Source organism: Dendrobates tinctorius, unplaced genomic scaffold (genome assembly GCF_039654945.1).
Source record: "Dendrobates tinctorius isolate UK_male_01 unplaced genomic scaffold, ASM3965494v1 ptg000024l, whole genome shotgun sequence".
Classification (NCBI taxonomy): Eukaryota; Metazoa; Chordata; class Amphibia; order Anura; family Dendrobatidae; genus Dendrobates; species Dendrobates tinctorius.
The window spans coordinates 25,756,916-25,778,783 of record NW_027361692.1 but is presented as its reverse complement, the minus strand read 5'-3'; the positions used below and the strand labels follow the sequence as shown (position 1 = coordinate 25,778,783).

The window sequence follows — 21,868 nt, the reverse complement described above, 5'->3', positions numbered from 1 at the left end:
CGGGTAGATAGTCAAATTAAGAGTCCCACAGGCCGACAGACAAGAGTCTGATCCGTTCCAGTCTGTGGGCCTCGACACCAGCTTTCTTCCCGTTTTTAGCTGGATGCCTTTTTTTACATGTGGCTAGCGGCACCACATTATCCGTGGCAGATGCCATTGCACTCAATAGGGCTTTGTCTCAGGGAATGGAAAGAGCTCGGCACTCACAGAAGGACCTCCAACATCGTTCGTACCAGAGTGGATTGGCATGGACAGTAGTCGTTTTCAGCCTATCTCTGAAGCCATGGGAAGGAAGAACATGTTTCTTCCCCGGCAAGGCTTAGGGCATCTTCCTCATTGGCGTTGGAAACAAATCTAAATTTGGTCCTTTTTGCATAAACCCGGCGCACCCATCGCCAAAGGATCCCAGCCTTCCCATAGATTCAGCCAGCAATGTAAGGGCCACCCCAGATGGTCTGGACCTGAAATAGGTCCCTGACGTTTTTCACTTAGTGATTTCTGGTGTAAACAATTGACACACAGCATACGGACGGTCACCTATTCCTGGCTCGTGTGGTCCACTTGTATGCCTTTCGTATCGAATGGGCCCAAGTCCTTGTGTCTTCTAGATTTAAAGATTGCTTTTTCTTCTATCATCCCTCTACAGGATGTGTGTCCTTCAAAAAGACTTGTGCATTGGGACTAGGTTTTCCATTTTCCGAGCCATAGATGCACAGCATTTGGACGGAGCTGTTATTGGATGCTACAAAATGTAGCTATCGATTACTTCTGCTGAAATCTGTTCCGACTTCCCCAAAAAAGAGACGGATCGGCAGGACCCACACTGGATCTCGGCCAGGATATACCTTCCACGGATGGAGACTCTGTTCGGCCCTTACCTTGATCATGAGCAGCTTCTCAGTTACCAATCCTTGGCACTCATCCCCTTAGTCATATCGGATTGCCGTGAAGGTACGGGGGGGGGGGGAAACGCACCAGCGATTTGAAGTGATCACCTTCCATTCACTGTATACTCTTCTGGCAGTCTGCGCCAGAAGACTGCTCTCCTCGGCTGCAGTGCCGCTCGCCCGCGCATGTCAAATAGCCTCACAGGCAGTGGACATTGAGGTTCTCTCTCTATACCAAGGAGATGTACAATACAAGATAGTATTGTGGTACCGTGTTAGCCAGAAAAGATCGATGTGTTCCGAAGAAAAAAAGGGAAAGAAAAAAGAATGAGAAGGGTATTCAAGGAATGATACCTTTATTGGCTAATAAGAGAAATTATATTTGCAAGCTGTCAGAGCTCAGGCGATCCCTTCATCAGGCTAAATTACAAATGAAATACAAGTGAATATACCAAGGAGAGAGATTTTCTCTCCTGATCTAATCTCCAGTACTGGCTGTCGATGCCAGCCTCCTTGGTTGGAGAGCAGTCTTTTTTTATTTATCCTTGTATGCCAAGCAATCCGGTTAACCCGGCAGCAGTTCCAGTATCTACTCACGATCAACCCATCTGAATTCAATAGCATAATGCCACGGTTGTGGCATACACCATGGAGGTTTCGTTGGGGGGCTCTGAATGGGGATCTGGTAGCTTCAAGACTGAAAGACAAGTACCTAACTTCTGAGCCTGGTCTCGGGATCCCAGACACCATAGGGGTTCATGACTGGCTGCTCCGTAGCACCAGTTTAGTCTTCCCCCCTATCAACGGTTAGGTAAGCAAAGGTAGAGGCCGTGCCGGTATCCCTAGGTGTCTAGGATTGATCTCGCCAGACGTGATATGCAGAGTTACTGCAGATCATACACGCCATCCACAAGTGACGGTTGCATCGTCCAGACATGCTCTCCTTACGTCCAATGGATCACCAGATCGCACGATCTGGTGTTTAACGATCTGGTTTTCAAAGCCTGAGCTCTAATCTACTCTCCTCAGGGGTCTCCACTATGATTGGTGCACAGAGGTCAACGGCAGATTGCATCATTCTCTCCTGAATTCCTTCTGTTGCATGTTGTAAAGACCACGGTCGTTCGCTTCGCTGCTCCATTTCTTTTGAGAGTTTTTCTCCAGACTGACTTGGACTCTGGTCGTGACGCTCACCTCCCTCAAGGGCCAGATGTTGGCTCTACCTGTCTCTATTTCAGCGCAGGATTGCTTCCAAGACATAATTCATGACTTTCATTCATAGGGCTTCTCAGGTGTACCCCCCTACAAGGGTCAGTTAGAAGCCTGGAACACTAGTTCCGGTCCTGGGGGCGCTTTAAGAGACGTTTTTTTCAAACCGTTCCATGATGTCACGCAGGCAGTTCTGTTTTGGGAAGTCTCCCTTGTCGCAGTATCACTTACTATGCGACGCTCGGAGCCATGTCCTGTTTAGCTCATTTGGTGTTTTTCTTTCTGCATTCCAACCTGAATATGACTGTCCTCAGTTCGCTTCTGCCCCTGTTTTTTCCAGCGTTGGTTGACCCTTCTTCAATTTTTACAATAATTTTGTCTTACCCTCTTTAGGCCCGACACTGTTACTTCGGATGGATATAGGTATGCACGTCCTGCATGCAGTAACGGCTCTCAGGACTCATGGACTGCTTTGGGACGTCCCATGGTCTGTGTCCCCCAATGAGGTGAAGGAGAAACAGGGATTTTTGTGATAACTCACCGTAAAATCCTTTTCTCAGACGCTCATTGGGGGACACAGCACCAATCCTGTTAGCCTGATGGCTTCTGCTTCTTGTCTCCCATTCAGTGGGTTATACACTGATATGATGGTAATGATCGTACTATGATATGATATTAATGATTTCCTACTGCTTTTGCACCGAACTGGTTTACATGGTGCCAGCAGGAAGGTGTAGACTGCGGAGGAGGAGCTAACTTTGTCTCAACTTAGTGTCAGCCTCCTATTGGCCGCAGTATAACACCCATGGTCTGTGTCCCCCAATGAGCGTCTCGGAGAAAAGGATTTTACGGTGAGTTATCACAAAAATCCCTGTTTCGGTAGGCTAACATTTTGGATTTTAAAATCATTTTTTTCAAGCTGGTGTTATAAAGTATTCTAATTTACTGAGAATAATGACTTTTGGTTTTTCATTGGCTGTAAGCCATAATCATCAACATTAACAGAAATAAACATATGAAATACATCACTCTGTAATGACTCTATATATAATGTATGAGTTTAACTTTTTGTATTGAAGAACTGAAAAAAATTAACTTTTTGATATTTTAATTTTGTGAAATGCACCTGTATATCCAGCGTCTGACTCAATACACCACCTCTTCAAGACCAGCGTGACCATTGCTGTCATCTTGAATCTGGACTTTAGTGTTTGTATCCTGAATGTATGACATGGTGTGTGTTACTGGAAGAGATGTGTATGAGAAAAGCCTAAAACTAGGAGAAGGTTGCAAATTGCATTTTGGGGATATGAAAATGAAGGAATGAAGATTGCAGCTTAAATTCTAAGGTGTAATCATTTTAAATGTTTTTCAACAAATCAATGACACGTGGGAATAAGCAACTTTGTAATTTTTTTTTTTTTTTCCCCTTTGCCTTATTTGGGGACACAGGACCATGGGTGTAATGTAGCTGCCACTAGGAGGACAATAAGCAAATACACAGAGAGCTCCTCCTCCACAGTTTACACCCTCTGCTGGTTCTACCCTGAACCAGTTCTTGCTTAGTGTCTGTAGGAGGCACTAGGGTCTTGCTTCAGACCCCAACTTTATTATTTTTATTTTTCATTTTTTACTTTCTTTTCAAAAGGATTCAAGGGGTGACGGGGCCTTTAAAGGTCCCGATCTCCCAAAATCATCAACAGGCGGGAACGTGGAGTGTCATCTCCTCGTACCCCCTCCTGCAACCTTAATGCATACCTGAGCTCTCCTTAGGGGCGATGGTTACCTTCAATGGGCCCGCTCTACCCACACCTATGATGGACGGGAACATGGGGTGTCGCTCTGACGTACCCCCTTCTGGAGCCAGGCCTTCAGCCGGACAGCCTTCCCCGTGCCAAGGCATTACCTCAGGTAACAGACTTTCATCGGCGTCCGTGTGGGACCCCTGCATCGCCACTGAAGAAAGTGGATGATGCCAGGTGGCGAATGAGCCCTCTCCATCTCCCTATCAAAGGGATGGTGGATTGAGGATGATCAGCCTAGCCCAGCCTCACAGCCTACTCCAGCGCAGCCTCGGCTCTGCTGCGTAAATGTGCCATTGCCACTTCTGGGTCCGCAGACCATAGCCATGCAATAACCCTGGTGAACTAGAGATGTATTATAGGAAAATAATCTGCTTTTTTTTTTGCAGATTATTGGTTTCTGCATGATCTCCACAGCATTGCTGCTTTTCTTTGGATCTGGCCTCAGAGCAGCACATTGTCTAAAAGGGGGGCTCACCTAGGGATGGTCCGTTGCCCTCAGAGGGATAGGTGCCCACTGCGCTCCCAAATCGCTCTCTCCATGTCGCCGCTCTCACCGCGGCCGCCCCGGCTTCTGGCCGGGATAGTCCTAACTCCACCCACCCGGCTGACTCCGCCCCGTCTTGGCACTTCTTGTTCTCAATGAGAAGCGCTGTGGCCTCTTGGCTTGCTCCCTGGCCCTGACTCTGCCCACATTTCTGGCGCCTCTTGTTCCTCACGAGAGGCGCCATCCCCTTCTCAGGTCACCACTTCTCCATTAAAAAAACACACATTTATGGAACATATGGAAGGATCGGGTAGTAATGGCTACAAGGGTCCCCTTGTATAAATGTGCATGAAGCACTTCGGTACAGCGATATGGGCATGTGTGATGGGCTAGTATACAATGTTGCACACCAGCGGAATCATTCACATGTGCACAGATGGATGCTGGAATATATCAGGCCATCCAATGGTGTTGCTTGCCTATAATGTGCAACACTGGGCATAAGCCCGCCATCACCGACGCACTTTTCGACTCACTTTGTCGGACGGTCTTTCAGGCAACAGGCTTTGGCCCCACCGCACGTGTCATTTCTGACTGCGGACACCATCACTCTGCTTACATTGTGGCGCAGACTGCCATCTCTTGAGGCACGTACACAGTACCTGGGGGCTCTTTTAAAAAAACAAACTAATAAAACACACATGTACTGCATGTAATGCCACACTACCACGGAGGCACCCCACTGCAATCTGTGTAGCCTACGACCCCTGGCATGAGGCCCCCACTATTGCCGGCTCTAGTGGACCTATCCACCCGAGTGAGTCATGTCCCTGACACAGTCCATGACTTCCCTGGCTAAGGCTATAGAATCCTTTCGTGATTCCTCCTCAAGTCATGCTGGGGTTTGCAGCGAACATGACTCAGAATATGAGCCTGATGCGGCTGTTGACCTGGACTCGCTAGAGTACCCGGGAGTCCCTAGATGCCTTCATTGAAGCGGTTAATAAGGCTCTGAGAGAAGATGAGCCTGGATCTAGTCCTGATCACACTGGGTCCTTCAAAAGGACCAAACGTCCTCACAGGGTTTTTTGCCAACCACCCTGAGTTTACTGACATTGTTTAGAGATTTAGAAGTCGCCCAGACAAATTATTCTCATGGCAAAAGCCGCTGGAAGCATGGTTCCACTTCTCCCCCACTCTAAGAAAAAGAGTGGATGGAGTCTCCAGCAGTGGATCTTCCCATATCCCGGCTCGCTTCCAAAACCCTACTATCTTTGTCCGACGGCTCGTCTATTAAAAACCCCACTGACTGTCATATTGTCAATCTTTAGCGGTCCGTCTTTGAGGCTGCTGGAGCAGCACTCTTCCCTTCCTTCCCTGCCACCTAGGTGGCTGCAGCTATGGCGGTCTGGGCTGAGGCCCTAGCCAAGACCAGTCAAGACAATAACCTACCTCCCGAGGTGGTCAGTCTTGCTTACCAAATGGCCCGGGCCAGGGATTATGTGGTACATGCATCCCTAGATGTAGCTAACTGTGCTGCACTTATAGCCGCAAACACCATTACTAGCAGGAGAACCCTATGGCTCTGGGAGTGGCGAGCAGATTCCACTTCCAAAAAATCTGTAACTTCCCTTCCTTACGCAACTGGAGGAAAGACCAAGTTCAGTCGGCCCTTTTGAAGCAAACAGGTTTGCCTCAGGCCTTTTTGCAGTAACGCAGGCTGGTCATCAGCAACCACTTCCTCCAGCTTTGCCCTTCCCCCGCGTAGGGACAGGGATTCACAACCTTCATTCAAGCCTTCCCATTCCTGAAGACACAGACCCTCACGGTCCGGACCCAAGGGTATCCCTCCCCGCAAGTTTTCTGCTCAATGACTCATTGCAGTATCTGGAAGACACAGACAGGGTAGTCAGCCAACTACTCCTGTTTTGCCAGGTCTCGCTGGCGGTCGTTCACGACCAATGGGTCAGAAATATGGTGTCCTCCGGATACAAAATAAGAAAGTGTCGCCCTCGCCAACACGTTACCTCCAGTCCCATCTTCTAAAAATGGGAAGCCTGCATTTTTTTTTTTTTTTTTTTTTTTATCAGGCCATTTATGCGCTCCGCAACTACGGACACACACACAGTTTCAAACGATTTTGCTCAAACCTATTCGTGGTCCCAGGGGAGGACTGAACCATGTGTCCAATCCTAGACTTAGAACTGTTGATAAAGTTTGTCAGTGTGCGTCATTTCAGAATGGAATTTCTCCGTTCTGTTATCACCTCACTGAAAAAGGGGAATACCTCGCATATGTAGACATCAAGGACGCTTATCTTCACATTCCAATTTTCCCAGACCATCAAAGATTTCTCCGCTTCGCCATCGGAGACTAGCACTTTCAGTTCAAGGCTTCCCCCTTCGGGCTCGCCACTGTTCCCAGTGTGTTCACCAAGGTCATGACAGTCATTATTTCTGTGCTACACTCTCGTGTATGGTGATTCTACCCTACCCAGATGACCTCCTCATCAGACTATCCATCATCTCTGTGGACACTCTCATTCCCCTAGGTTGATCGGCTTACTTGAGCAACTCCTCTCCAGCCCTGTCCCAGAAGATCCCCTTTTTTAAGGCATGGACACTTCCCGAGGGTTGATAATTCTCCTTTCAGAAAAGATTTCCACACTGATCCAGGAAGCTCGGAACATTCCCCTCGGCCATTTCCTCTCCCTGCGGTCTAGAGCACAGGTCCGGGGGAAAATGGCTTCGACAGTCCAAGCAGAACCGTTTGTTTAACTACATCTCTGACCTCTGCAGCGGGAATTGCTATCAGTGTGGGACAAATATCCGTCCTCTCTGGACCGCCGGTTTTCGCCTGTCCCTCTGGATTAGGCGGTCTCTGAGGTAGTGGATGTTGTTGTCCTCATTGATTCAGGTAAAGTACTTTCTTCATGTTCTCTTGCGGTTGTTGACCACCGACGCCAGTCTCCTAGGTTAGAGAGCAATCTTCCGCCACCACACGGCCAGGGACGCTGGCCCTTTTGGGAATCGCGTGTCCTGATCAATATTCTCGAGAACCGGGCAATCAGACTAGTCCTTCAGCGATTCTGCCAGCTTTTCGCTGGTCGTCCCATCCGGATCCAACCAGACAACGCCACGGCTGTGGCGTACATCTGTCGTCAGGAGGGCTCACGAAGCAGAAGACCTATGCTTGACGTAGCTCACATTCTGCAAGGGGCCAATACAAACCTTTTACTATTTTTGGCAGTTAATCTTCTAGGAGTAGAGAATTGAGCACAGTTTTCCTCAGCCACCAGGGCCTGGTCTCAGGACTGTGGCCCCTTTCCCTGGAAGCCTTTCAGCAGGTTTGCCATAGCTGGGTAATGCCGCATTTAGACCTCATGGCCTACAGGCTAAATGCCAAAGCCCCGGCATTTGTAGCTCAGTTCCGTGACCCATTAGCCCTCGGGTCGGATGACCTGGTGCTTCTGTGGCATCAGTTTTGCTTCCCTTACATCTTTTCTGCCGCTTCCGCTAATCCCAAGGGCCAACTGGGATATCAAGGCGGAGGGAATCCCAGTGATTTCCATCGCACCAGACTGGCCAAGCCGAGCTTGGTATGCGGATCTAGTGCAACTAGTCTCCTTCCCTGGCGGTTACCAGACCGTCCAGACCTTCTCTCTCTCAGGGGTCAATATTCCACCAGAACTCCAAGGTTCGGAGTTTATCGACCTGCCCATTGAATCCTGAATTCTAGCCCAGGCCGGTTTTCTCGCAATAGGTAGCTTCCTCTATGATTTGTGCTCGAAAACCAACATCCATCCACATTTACCTCTGCATCTGGAAGGCCCTTTTCCCTTGGTGCAAAACCTGGGGATGTCGCTCTTGTATTTTCTATTTCTTCCATTTTACAGTTTCCCCAGGCAGGATTTGACTCAGGTCTGGCACTGGCTTCTCTCAAAAGCCGAATTCAGCTATATCTGTCCTGCTCCACCGAAGAATAGCTTCCAAATCACAAGTTAAGACCTTCATACAGGGAGTGTTGCATCTTATCCCTCTATACAAGATGCTTCTGGAACTTTGGGATCTTAATCTGGCCCTAAGTGCTTTACAAGAGTCTCTCTTCGAATCCCTGCAGGATACGTTGCTTCCCCTTCTTTCTTGGAAAGTTGCTTTCTTTGTGGCATTGATATCAACCAGGTGGGTTTCGGAGTTAGCAGCTTTGTCTGTCAAAGCTCCTTTTCTGGTTTTCCGGTGTTGAGGACATCTCCGTCCTTTTTGCCTAAGACCGTTTCTTCTTTTCATCTGAATTAGGACATAGCTTTGCCCTCGTTCTGCCTAGCTCCGGTCCATCGTACGGAGAAGGTTCTCCACTCCTTGTGAGAGCACTCAGGAAATACTTTCCCAGGAAAATGTCTTTTTACACATCTGATCCCCTTTTCCTGTGTCTCCAAAGGGACCTACCTGTTTCTAAGGCTGCTATAGCAAAGGGATCAGTTCAGTGATCCATGACGCCTACAGTGTCAAAAGTTCAGCCTATCCCTGCGAGGATCAAGGCATACTCCACTCGGTCAGTGGAGGCTTTCTGGGCCATTCAGCACCAGGCATCGGCACAGCAAGTGTACACTGCTGCGGCTGGTCCACCCAGCACACGATTGTTAAGCATCACAACATTCATTCGCAAGCTTCTGCGTATAAGGCCCTTAGCAGGCGGATTCTGCAATCGGCAGTATCACATCTGTACGGCAGATTTAACCTAATGGTATACAAGGTTTCAGCTGTCGTTCTGTTTCTCACCCAGGGACTGCTTTAGGATGTCCCATGGTCCTGTGTCCCCCAATGAGGCGAAGGCGAAACAGGTATTTTTGTGTACTCACAGTAAAATCCTTTTCTCCAAGCCACTCATTGGGGGACACAGAACCCACCCTATTAGCCTGTTGGCTTGTGATTTGTCCTTTGGTTTTGACATATTGCGTTATTGTTTGCTATTTGTGAGCTCCTACTGCTTTGACACCGAACTGGTTCAGGGTAGAGCCAGCAGAGGGTGTATACTTTTGGAGGAGCTAATCTCTTTGTGTATTTGCTTGGTGTCCTCCTAGTGGCAGCAGCTTAACACCCATGGTCCTGTGTCCACCAATGAGTGGCTCGGAGAAAAGGATTTTACGGTGAGTGCACAAAAATCCCTGTATCTGGGATATCCGCTTCTTTGTCCTCCTGGACTAATCGTTCATTCGCAACTCCCAGGGTAAAATCTGTGTTCAGTGAACACAGATTTTCACATTATTGAGCTAGTAGATAACACTTTATGCTTTTAAAGGGAACCTGTCACCTGAACAAAAGCTATTAATCTGTAGATATGAGCTTCATCTGCTAGTTTCTGACATTAATTTCCTTGCGGTAGTATAGATCTCAATTTAATTGCCCTCCACCCCTGCAGCGTTGGGGTGTTGGTGTGGGTTCAGTCACCGCTACGTATATGGAGAGCTGTGACTGTAATCGCGCTCCCATCACTGATTGTCAAACGAAAACTAAAAACAAACACAAGATGTTTTAACCCCTTAGTGACAGCTGATTTGGTACTTGATGACCATGCCAATTTTTACAATTCTGACTTAGCCCAGTGATTTTAATTTTTTTTTTTTCATGACATATTGTACTTCATGTTAACAGTAAAATTTCTTCAATATAACGTGTTTATTTATGAAAAAAATGGAAATTTGGCAAAAAAATTTTTAAAAATTTTCAAGCAATTTTTGCACACTTAAATGAGTGGTGTCACACAAAATAGTTAATAAATAACATTTCCCACATGTCTACTTTACGTCAGCACAATTTTGGAAACATTATTTTTTGTAAGGATGTTATAAGGATTTCTCATTTTTCCAACAAAAATTACAAAACCATTTTTGTTAGCGACCACATCATATTTGAAGTAAGTGTGGGGGTGTCAATGTAACAGAAAATACCCAAAAGTGCCACCATTCTAAAAATTGCATCCTTCAAGATGCTCAAAGCCACATTCAAGATGTTTGTTAACCCTTCAGGTGCTTCACAAAAACTATAAAGCAATGTGGAAGGAAAAAATAAACATTTTTACTTTTTTCACCAAAAATTTACTTTGGAACCAATTTTTTTTTATTTTCACAAAAATTGTTGTGCAATTTCTCCTGAGTAGGCCGATACCCCATATGTGGGGAAAAGCCACTGTTTGGGTGCATGGCAGGGCACAGAAGGGAGGGAGCACCGTTTGCCTTTTTGAACGTAAAATTGGCTGGGATCAATGGTGGTGCCATGTCGCGTTTGGAGACCCAATGATGTACCTAAACAGTGGAGCCCCCCAATTCTAACGCCAACCCTAATCCCAACCATAACCCTAACCTAACCCTCGCTTTTAACCTAACCCACTTTAGCAACCCTCAAGGAATTTATCCAGGGTTATAGTGAATGTCGTCAGTGTTGAACATGAGTGCTCGCTACTTGAGCTTGCATCAGGGTGCTTCTTTAAGGGAAGTGTTGGCGGAGGGACAGAGTGGAGGGATGGTAGATGGTGGAATTTGGGGGTGGTGGCGGCGTCCTCCTCTAACTCTACTCCCACATGAATATCATCTCAGAAGAGAGACATTTTTTTAATTGCGGGCACACTATTTTTTTTATTTTTTTATTTCTTTTTATTCTTTGTTTATTGAATAGCTGTGATTGGTGCCCTGGAAAACCAGCCATGATCGTGTTCTCTAGGGTCTCGGCTAGCTTTTTTTTTTCCTCCCGCCAGCACTCAGTTATGGAGGCGCCGCCGATGTGGATTCAGTCTCGCTGTGTATAGACAGCGGAGGCTGTACCACTTCTACGACACTGATGTCAGCTCATCATTAGGACCGGCTGTCAGTCAGTGCAAGGGGCGCAGTTAAATCCGTCCCTCACTATACACAAAGCGGTGACTAAACTGGCACCAACCTCATGACTGAACGCTGAACTCTAGCAGGAGGAATAAATTTAATTTTTCCCCCAGCAGCGCTGCTTAAAATTACATTACCCTACATCTGCAGATTAATAGCTGTTTTTTCCACGTGACAAGTTCCCTTTGACCTCTTCCCGACCGCCCACAGTAGATAAACGTTGGAGCTTGCTGGGCTTTGTGCAGCGCCGACGTTTATCTACTGTCGGCGGTTTTGTGCCCCCTGGGACCCCCACATACCTTACAACGCGGGGATCCCGGTGCACAATGCATGCTGGGACCCCCGACGTCATCGAGACCTGATGACGTCAGCGTCACAGCAGCCAATGGGAGCGATCGCTGGGAAGGCTGCTTGTTTCCCGGCGATCTCACTCATTGTAACGCAGCTTCTCCTCTGATCTAACACTGACAGATGAGCAGAGGTGAAGCGGTGTTACTGTGTGACTAGATCGCTGCCTGGCACAGCTGATCGCTGCCTGGCACAGCTGTGCCAGGCAGCGATCTTGTCACACAGTAACGCTGCTTCACCTCTGATCATCTGTCATTGTGAGATCAGAGGAGAAGTGGCGTTACTATGAGTCAGATCGCAGGGCAGCGATCTTGTCACAAAAATAAAAAAAAAAAAGAAAAAAAAAAGCAGGTACACGGGTTAGGGCTAGGGCTGGGATTAAGGTTATGGGTGTGTTGGTGTTAGGTTTGTGGTTAGGGTTATGGTTAGGGCTGAGATTAGGGTTAGGGGTGTGTTGGGGTTAGGGTTGGAATTAGAATTGGGGGTTTCCACTGTTTAGGTACATCAGGGGCTCTGCAAACGCGACATGACACCCGCAGACCATTCCATCAAAGTTTGCATTTCAGAATGTCACTACTTCCCTTCCGAGTCCCACCGTGTGCCCAAACAGTAGTTTTCTCCCACATATAGGGTACCAATGTACTCAGGACAAATTGGACAACAACTTTTGGGGTCCAATTTCTCCTGTTACCCTTAGGAAAATAAAAATTGGAGGCTAAAAGATCATTTTTGTGGAAAAAAAATTGTTTGTTTTTATTTTCACGGCTCTATATTATAAACTTTAGTGAAACACTTGGGGGTTCAAAGTGCTCACCACACATCTAGATAAGTCCCTTGGGGGGGGTCTAATTTCCAAAATGGGGTCACTTGTGGGGGGTTTCCACTGTTTAGGTACATCAGGGGCTCTCCAAATGCGACATGGCATCCGATCTCAATTCCAGCCAATTCTGCATTGAAAAAGTCAAACGGCACTCCTTCCGTTCTGAGCTCTGCCGTGTGCTCAAACTGTGGTTTAGCCCCACATACGGGGTATTGGCGTATTTGGGAGAAATTGCACAAAAAATGTTGTGGTTCATTTTCTCTTTTTACCCTTGTGAAAATAAAAAAATGGTTTTGAAGTAAAATGTTTGTGAAAAAAGTAAAATGTTTATTTTTTCCTTCCATATTCCATTCATTCATGTGAAGCACCTGAAGGGTTAATAAACTTCTTGAATGTGGTTTTGAGTACATTGAGAGGTGCAGTTTTTAGAATGGTGTCACTTTTGGGTATTTTCTGTCATATTGACCCCCCAAACTCACTTCAAATGTGAGGTGGTCCCTAAAAAAAATGGTGTTGCAAATTTTGTTGTAAAAATGAGAAATCGCTGGTCAACTTTTAACCCTTATATCTGCCTAAAAAAAAAAAATTGTTTCCAAAATTGTGCAGATGTAAAGTAGACATGTGGGAAATGTTATTTATTAACTATTTTGTGCGATATCACTCTCTGATTTAAGGGCATAAAAATTAAAAGTTTGAAAATTGCAAAATTTTCAAAATTTTCGCCAAATTTTGATTTTTTTAACAAATAAGCGCAGATCATATCTAAAAAATTTTACCACCATCATGAAGTACAATATGTCATGAGAAAACAATGTCAGAATCAGTAGGATCCGTTGAAGCGTTCTAGAGTTATGACCTCATAAAGTGACACTGGTCAGAATTGAAAAAATTGGCCCGGTCACGAAGGCAAAAACCGGCTCGGGTGCGAAAGGGTTAATTAACTTTGTTGTCACTACCAGTTTAACATGTTCCAAATGGTGAAAGGTCCTCTTTAAAGCAGAATTTTTTTGTAACTCAATGTAACCACTAACTTGTGTAATAATAAGCTCTTACTTGCTGAAAGCATTCCTAGCCTCTGATGTACAGGTGTTCTGTCCTTAACTAGATATTGAGGAAGGTGAATTACCCGATTTGGAATTTCTTCAAACAATGACCCACATAGTGTTCGTTGACTTGGACAACTGGGCACAATTTTTTACTCACCTGCCAGGGCAATTGAACCAGGGAACGTTTGTATGGGGATTTCAAGGTAAGCCTTTACTATCTATACTGACATACAATGAGATTCTCTACCAAAATCTTTATAAAAAGAATACCCAGGCATCAATAAAGGGGTTCTCTGAGAAATGTAATAAAATAAAGAAATAGAATGCATTTAAATATTAGAAATTTTATTAAATACTTTAGCAAAAGGTTAGCTTTACTTAAGTTGGGTGTGACGACTCCTGGAGTGGACCCTCTGGGTCGTGACACCAACCCTCCCAGGGCGAGCTGACCTAGTGAAGACCACCCCCTATACAGGGAGTGTCAGGGGCAAGCCCCAGGGGGTGAGGCACCACGACTGCTGGCACCAGGCGGCCGGCTCACAGGAGACACGAGTGGGTGAGAGTGTCTGCAGGAACGTGTAAAGTGTGGACACGGGAACACGTGGTATACAGAGACTTCGTCCGGGTGTGAGTGAAGCAGGAAACGTGCAAGGAGCACGTCAGAGCACTGAGTCAGGCAGCAGGTGTGCCAGGAGGTGTAACAGAGTAAGAGACTGAGTACAGGATCAGTGTGTGTGCCCGGAGGCACAACTGAGTATAAGACAGAGCACGGAATCAGAGTGTGTGCCAGGAGGCACGACTGAGTATAAGACAGAGTACAGTGTCAGAGCGTGTGCCAGGAGGCACAACCGAGTATGAGACAGAGTACAGTGTCAGAGCATGTGCCAGAAGGCACAACCGAGTATGAGACAGAACACAGGGTCAGAGCGTTTGCCAGGAGGCACAACCAAGTACAAAGCAGAGTGCAGGTTCAGAGCGTGTGCCAAGAGGCACAACAGAGTGCAAGGCAGAGGACCTGAGTACAGCGCACAGCCAGGCAGGGACACGGCAGACCAAGCCAGGAAGCACAACAATAATCAGGCACCTCCCCTAGGGGGAGGTCGTCTGATATAGCACATGACTACTACTGGTTCCGGGTCAGGACCTAGCCAGAAAGCACATGACCACTACAGGTTCCGGGTCAGGTCCTCCATTACCATAGAGAGGACCGAGCCCTATACAGCACTGACAGGAGCGTGCAAGCGCAAACGTGACATGTAGGAGGAGGCCCGGGAACGAGAGCTGCGCGTGCGCACCCTACGGGACCCCCGGAGTGACCGCAGCTCCGGAAGAGATGACGTCGGGACTGAGGTCCCGCCCCCAGGTGAGCACGGCGTGACAGTACCCCCCACTTTACGCCCCCTCTTTCTAAAACTGGAGAGGAACTTAGACAAAATCTGGGGTGCGTGGATATTCTCCCTGGGTTCCCATGACCTCTCCTCGGGGCCAAAACCCTTCCAATCGACCAGGAACATGGTTCTCCCTCTTACCTTCTTCATGGCCAAAATGTCATTCACCTCAAACTCATCCCCCAAGCCAACAGGCTGGGGTGTGTGGCCTGGAGAAGGATGAAATCGGTTAAGAACCACAGGTTTTAGGAGAGACACATGGAAGGAATTGGGAATACGGAGTGAAGGAGGCAGCTTCAATTTGTAAGCAACATCATTAATCCACCTGAGGACCTCAAAAGGACCAATGTAACGGGGACCCAGTTTGTAAGATGGTACCTTAAGGCGGACGTATTTGGTGGAGAGCCACACCTTGTCACCAGGGAGAAATGGAGGAACGTCAGCGTGTAATTTCATTCTGTCCCGTGCTTTCTCGAGAGCGGTTTTGGTCTCCTGCCATACCCTGGAGAACTCCACAGACTGAGAATCGGCAGCAGGTACCCCCGAGACAGGAAGTACCGGTAGAGGCACATTGAGATGCTGTCCAAAGACTATGAAGAAAGGAGACTTGGTAGACTATTCACTGGAGTGATTATTGTAGGCGAACTCAGCCCAAGGAAGTAGACCGACCCAGTCATTCTGATGAGCATTAGAAAAATGCCGGAGATAGGATGTAAGGATCTGGTTGGTACGTTCCACCTGCCCATTGGTTTGGGGGTGATAGGCGGAAGAGAAATCCAATGACACTTTCATGAGTCCGCATAGAGCTCTCCAGAACCGGGAGGTGAATTGGACCCCTCTATCCGACACGATGTGCTGGGGGAAGCCGTGAATCCTGAAGATATGGGAAATGAAGATCTTCGCCAAGTCAGGAGCAGAGGGTAGTCCGGGAAGAGGAATGAAGTGAGCCATCTTTGAAAATCGGTCTACAACCACCAAGACCACAGTACAACCGGAAGAACAAGGCAGATCAGTAATGAAATCCATGGCTATGTGCTGCCATGGAGCCGACGGAATGGGAAGCGGGAACAGAAGACCGGAGGGTGGTTGTCTGGGTATCTTGTTCTGGGCACAGGACGGGCAAGATGCTACAAAGTCTTTAACATCCTGGGAGAGTGAAGGCCACCAATAATGGCGAGAGATTAAGTCCAAAGTCTTTTTGACACCAACGTGGCCAGCAATCTTGGACGAATGTCCCCAATTTAGCACTCGTTTTCGGTTATTCTCAGCCACAAAGGTTCTTCCCGGAGGTAACGTGGTTAACTTGACAGGAGCCACAGTAATTACTTTGGATAAATCAATGATATGAGAGGGTTCTTCCTCTGCATCAGACGACAGGAATGATCTTGACAACGCATCCGCTCTAACGTTCTTATCGCCGGGCCGAAAATGTAGCTCAAAGTCAAAGCGGGCGAAGAATAGGGACCACCTGGCTTGCCGAGGATTGAGCCTCTGTGCGGACTGGATGTACGCCAGGTTCTTATGGTCTGTGAAGATCTTGAATGGATGTATGGCACCCTCCAGTAAGTACCTCCACTCCTCCAAGGCCAACTTAATGGCCAATAGCTCTTTGTCGCCAATGGAGTAGTTCTGCTCAGTGGAGGAAAATACTTTAGAAAAGAAGCCACAGGTGACAAAACGTCCAGTAGAGGATTTCTGCAGAAGGACTGCGCCAGCCCCAGTAGAGGATGCGTCTACCTCGAGAGTGAAAGGTCTACTAACCTCAGGTCGGTGAAGCGCCGGAGCAGCGGCGAAGGCTTGTTTCAACGACTGGAAGGCCTCTTCAGCCTCAGAGGGCCAAGCCTTTGGGTTAGCTCCCTTGCAGATAAGGGACGAGATGGGGCGAATCAACGAGGAAAAATGAGGAACGAACTGTCGGTAGTAGTTCGCAAAACCAAGGAAGCGTTGGATTGCCTTCACCCCATGGGGCTGTGGCCAATCGAGGACGGCGGACACTTTTGCCGGATCCATGCATAGACCTGATTCTGAGATAATGTACCCCAAGAATGGCAGGGACGTTTGCTCGAAGGCACATTTCTCGAGCTTGGCATAAAGGCGGTTCTCCCTCAGGCGCTGGAGGACTTGACGCACGTTCTTTCTGTGGGCGGAGAGGTCTGGAGAAAAAACGAGAATGTCATCCAGATAGACTACCACGCAGGAGTACAGCATATCCCGGAAGACGTCATTCACGAACTCCTGGAAAACCGCTGGGGCATTGCAGAGGCCGAAGGGCATGACCAAGTACTCGTAGTGACCGTCTCTGGTGTTAAAGGCGGTCTTCCACTCATCCCCGGAACGAATGCGGATCAAGTTGTGGGCCCCACGAAGATCCAGTTTGGTGAAAATTCGAGCTCCTCTAAGTCGGTCAAAGAGCTCCGGGATCAATGGCAATGGGTACTTGTTCTTGACCATGATATTGTTCAGGCCTCGGTAGTCTATGCAAGGACGGAGGGAGCCGTCCTTCTTTTTTACAAAGAAAAATCCCGCTCCCGCGGGCGAGGAGGACTTACGGATGAAACCTCTAGCAAGGTTCTCCTGGATATAGTCAGACATAGCTTGGGTCTCAGCAGGGGATAGCGGGTATATCCTACCCCTGGGTGGCGTAGAACCAGAAATGAGGTCAATCGGACAGTCATATGGCCGATGGGGTGGCAGAGTCTCGGCCTCCTTCTTGTCGAAAACATCTGCAAAGGACCAGTAAGCCGACGGCAGACCTGTAGGTGCCGGGGATGGACCGGCAGAGTTCATCAGACGGACGGGCAACAGGCACTTCTCCTGACAGAACGGTCCCCACCGGAGTATCTCGCCCGACCGCCAGTCCAGGGTTGGCTCATGAGTCCGTAGCCAAGGGAGGCCTAGAAGAAGTGCGTGAGACATGGTGGACAAGACGAGGAAGGAGATCTTCTCCAGGTGCAGGGCTCCGATCTGCAGCTCGATCTCTTCGGTGGCCTGGGTAACGGACTCCAGCACGGACGTACCATTGACCGAAACAATCGACCGAGGAGTCTCCAGGGATCTGACAGGAATCCGGTATTTTTTAACCGCCTCGAGTGTGATAAAATTCCCCTCCGCGCCAGAATCCAGGAAAGCCTCCTCAGAATAACGCTTGGCACCGAGATTCAATAATACGGACACGAGCAGGGGAGGAGAGGAATCACGTACACCTAGGGAGGCCTCTCCTATCAACCCTAGGCGGAGAAGTTTCCCGGCTTCTTGGAGCAGGAACGGAGGAGGTGAGAGGAGCTCCTCTTTCTGGCTAATTCACGGGCACGTTCCTGAAACCGCAGGTCGATGCGTGTCGCCAGTGAGATCAGATCCTCTAAAGAGGTGGGAGTATCCCGACCTGCCAGTACGTCTTTGATCCGACTGGACAGGCCACGCCAAAAGATCCCTACGAGAGCCTCGTTGTTCCAACCGAGTTCGGAGGCCAAGGTACGAAAACGGATGGCATACTGTCCTACCGGTAGCGTACCCTGATGGAGGTTAAAGAGGGACTCGGTGATAGAGGCCAGCCGACCCGGCTCGTCGAACACCTTGCGGAAGGTGTCCAAAAAGGTGGAAAGCCGAGAGACGAGTGGGTCATTGCGCTCCCAGAGGGGGTTCACCCATGCTAATGCCTCCCCCTCTAAGTGTGAAACAATAAAGGCAATTTGGGCGCGCTCAGTGGGATAGTGCTGCGGCAAAAGCTCAAAATGTAACCGGCATTGGTTCAGAAATCCTCGACAAAACTTAGGGTCCCCGCTATATCGGGGTGGCTTGCCGAGGCGCGGCATCGGGTGCGGGGCCGAGGACTGGGCAGAAACGGATTGTATGGCCGACAAACGAGACTCCATGGATTTCAAAAAGACCATAATCCTGGTCTGACTCTCCCGTAGGAACACCAGTTCCTTTTGGATGGAGGTGGTGGCACCAGCGGGGTCCATGGCCTGATTATACTGTGACGACTCCTGGAGTGGACTCTCTGGGTCGTGACACCAACCCTCCCAGGGCGAGCTGACCTAGTGAAGACCACCCCCTATACAGGGAGTGTCAGGGGCAAGCCCCAGGGGGTGAGGCACCACGACTGCTGGCACCAGGCGGCCGGCTCACAGGAGACATGAGTGGGTGAGAGTGTCTGCAGGAACGTGTAAAGTGTGGACACGGGAACACGTGGTATACAGAGACTTGTTCGTCCGGGTGTGAGTGAAGCAGGAAACGTGCAAGGAGCACGTCAGAGCACTGAGTCAGGCAGCAGGTGTGCCAGGAGGTGTAACAGAGTAAGAGACTGAGTACAGGATCAGAGTGTGTGCCCGGAGGCACAACTGAGTATAAGACAGAGCACGGAATCAGAGTGTGTGCCAGGAGGCACGACTGAGTATAAGACAGAGTACAGTGTCAGAGCGTGTGCCAGGAGGGACAACCGAGTATGAGACAGAGTACAGTGTCAGAGCATGTGCCAGGAGGCACAACCGAGTATGAGACAGAACACAGGGTCAGAGCGTGTGCCAGGAGGCACAACCAAGTACAAAGCAGAGTGCAGGTTCAGAGCGTGTGCCAAGAGGCACAACAGAGTGCAAGGCAGAGGACCTGAGTACAGCGCACAGCCAGGCAGGGACACGGCAGACCAAGCCAGGAAGCACCACAATAATCAGGCACCTCCCCTAGGGGGAGGTCGTCTGATATAGCACATGACTACTACTGGTTCCGGGTCAGGACCTAGCCAGAAAGCACATGACCACTACAGGTTCCGGGTCAGGTCCTCCATTACCATAGAGAGGACCGAGCCCTATACAGCACTGACAGGAGCGCGCAAACGTGACATGTAGGAGGAGGCCCGGGAACGAGAGCTGCGCGTGCGCACCCTACGGGACCCCCGGAGTGACCGCAGCTCCGGAAGAGATGACGTCGGGACTGAGGTCCCGCCCCCAGGTGAGCACGGCGTGACATTGGGATTTCAAATGTGTGCTGCCATTGCTGTTTCACAGCTGACACATAGTAGGACGGGCTGCTCGAGACAGACGGTGAGAGCAGCTTCCAGTCAGGAACATGAACGCGCATTGCTCTGTTACTGAACCTGATAGGACACCACGGAGGAACAAAACTGAGCGGACTACAGCACTAGATAAACTTTGTTTAGCTGACCGAGATTGAACATTTATCTCATGCAACCTGACAGGTTTAGTGGTGGGCAGGAGGGCATGGAGTTGCTGTAATAAAGGATACCTACATTTTTACTTGGAATATACCCGATAGTGAAAGGATTCTGTGAGTTAACAAGCAGAAATGCCAGGCCGGCTGAAGACAGTCTGCATTGTTTATCCCGGTAGCTCCTGTCCTGTCAGGTTCAGTGCGCGATCACGATATCTGACAGGATGTTGCTCTCATCCGATATCGGTCTCGAGCAGATGGTTTTTATGTAACCTGTCCTACTACGTCTCAGCTGGGAAACTGCTGTAGAAGGCAGCTGACATTTAAAATCCTGACAGTGCATTATATAAAGTGTAGAGAACCCCTTTTAAAGATGAAATCTCTAAACTGTCCTAATTATGTATTTGATGTAGTGCTAGTGTAATTTAAATACCGATTGCAGTCTTCCCCCGGTTTCCAGCACGACTCCGGTTCTTTTCTGGCCCACGTGACCGCTCTAGCTTTGTCGGATTTTATTGTGTACAGTGGTTTCTTATCCGATGTAAGTGTATGAGAACCAAAATGAGTCTCCATAGACTTATAAAAAGAAAGCGACTTCCGCTCCACACACAGACCTCTGGGTGAGCTGGCTAGTCTGTTTTCATGTCGCATGAGCAAGAAGCGGACCAGAGAGACTGCAATTGGTAAGTATTTTAATGCACTGATACTACATCACATACATAATTTGGAGGGTTTAGGGAAAACTTTCTGTTGGCCCTATAGTTTAGACAATACTGGAATTGGTGGGTTCAACTGTTAAAATTTAATGTAAATGGGGGCCTTGACCTCACGAGGGCAGAGAACGAAGCAATAGACATTTGGTTTTTAGCTACCTTATTATTTTGTGCTTAGGAAGAGGAGTCTGGCTGTAATTTACTCCTCTACTGAGAACACATGTACACATATCCAGATTCTGTGCGCTACGTATGTGGGATCGGGAGAGGGAATTGTCAGTTGTGTTTTTTTTTTTTTTTTTTTTTTTCTTGTCTGTGTGTTGTCAGTCTTGGGGTATGTGCACATTAAGTATTTGGTGCAGACATTTCTGCATCTCTTAGCAGTAGTGATGATCGCTCGCATGAATAGTACGGTATTCGGGCTTTTTGTAATTTAGGTATTCACCTGGGTATATTCGAGTGACCCGCCCAGCATGTTTGGCGCTTTATTTGCAGCCAATGAACATGCTGGGCTGGTTTGCAATCACAGTAATGCCTGCGCAATCTTTGGTGGGGCATTACTGTGATTGTCTGACCTTACAGGGTCATGAGGGGATATTTTAAGGTTGCCGGCGCCATCTTGCGCACATTGCAGCTGGAAACAGCATAGGGAGAGAGTAGTTTGAGCATAGTGAGGGTGAAAGGAGATTATATTAAATGTTCTTCATTCCTAAAAGCTCTTTTAATAGCTGAAGATTGTCAAGATATAGTTGTTAGGTGGGGATTAAGTATGGAGAGATTTAATAGGAGGAAGAGTGAACGGCATGCACCAGGGTGATATCACATCATCATTGCAAGTACATTCTTCACATCTCTGCTATTTTCCACTGTGTTGTATAGTAGTTAGTATTAGGAACAGACATTGTGATTAGGGTGAAATAGGGAGGGTTTCAGCCACTACCAAAATATAAAAATCAGCTATTTGTAGAGGGAACTAATATTAAGTAGTGACGGCAATATACCAAACCATTTTTGGGAGCTACATAATATCCCTGTGTAGCAGCCTATAATTTTTATTTTATTTTTTACTGCAAAATAATGTTCCTCAGTGGCAGCATATAGTAACATCCATTTTAAAATCTAATTGCT

At 48.1% G+C, this 21,868-nt stretch overlaps 1 protein-coding gene across 4 annotated transcripts in view; it reads left to right on the top strand.

Moving 5' to 3' along the window:
• The window catches only part of LOC141084586 (E3 SUMO-protein ligase ZNF451-like), a 104,553-nt gene that overhangs the window by 34,895 nt on the left and 47,790 nt on the right, over positions 1 to 21,868 (top strand). For 3 of the 4 annotated variants that reach the window (XR_012231044.1, XM_073569417.1, XM_073569416.1), the window contains exon 7: positions 13,533 to 13,676. The exons of the other annotated variant lie outside the window; for it this stretch is intronic. Coding sequence is in view for 2 of the 3 variants with exons in the window: in XM_073569417.1 (XP_073425518.1) it covers positions 13,533 to 13,676 (144 nt within the window). In the remaining variant the exon portion in view is untranslated. The remainder of the gene's footprint in view (positions 1 to 13,532; positions 13,677 to 21,868) is intronic. 4 annotated transcript variants of the gene reach the window in all.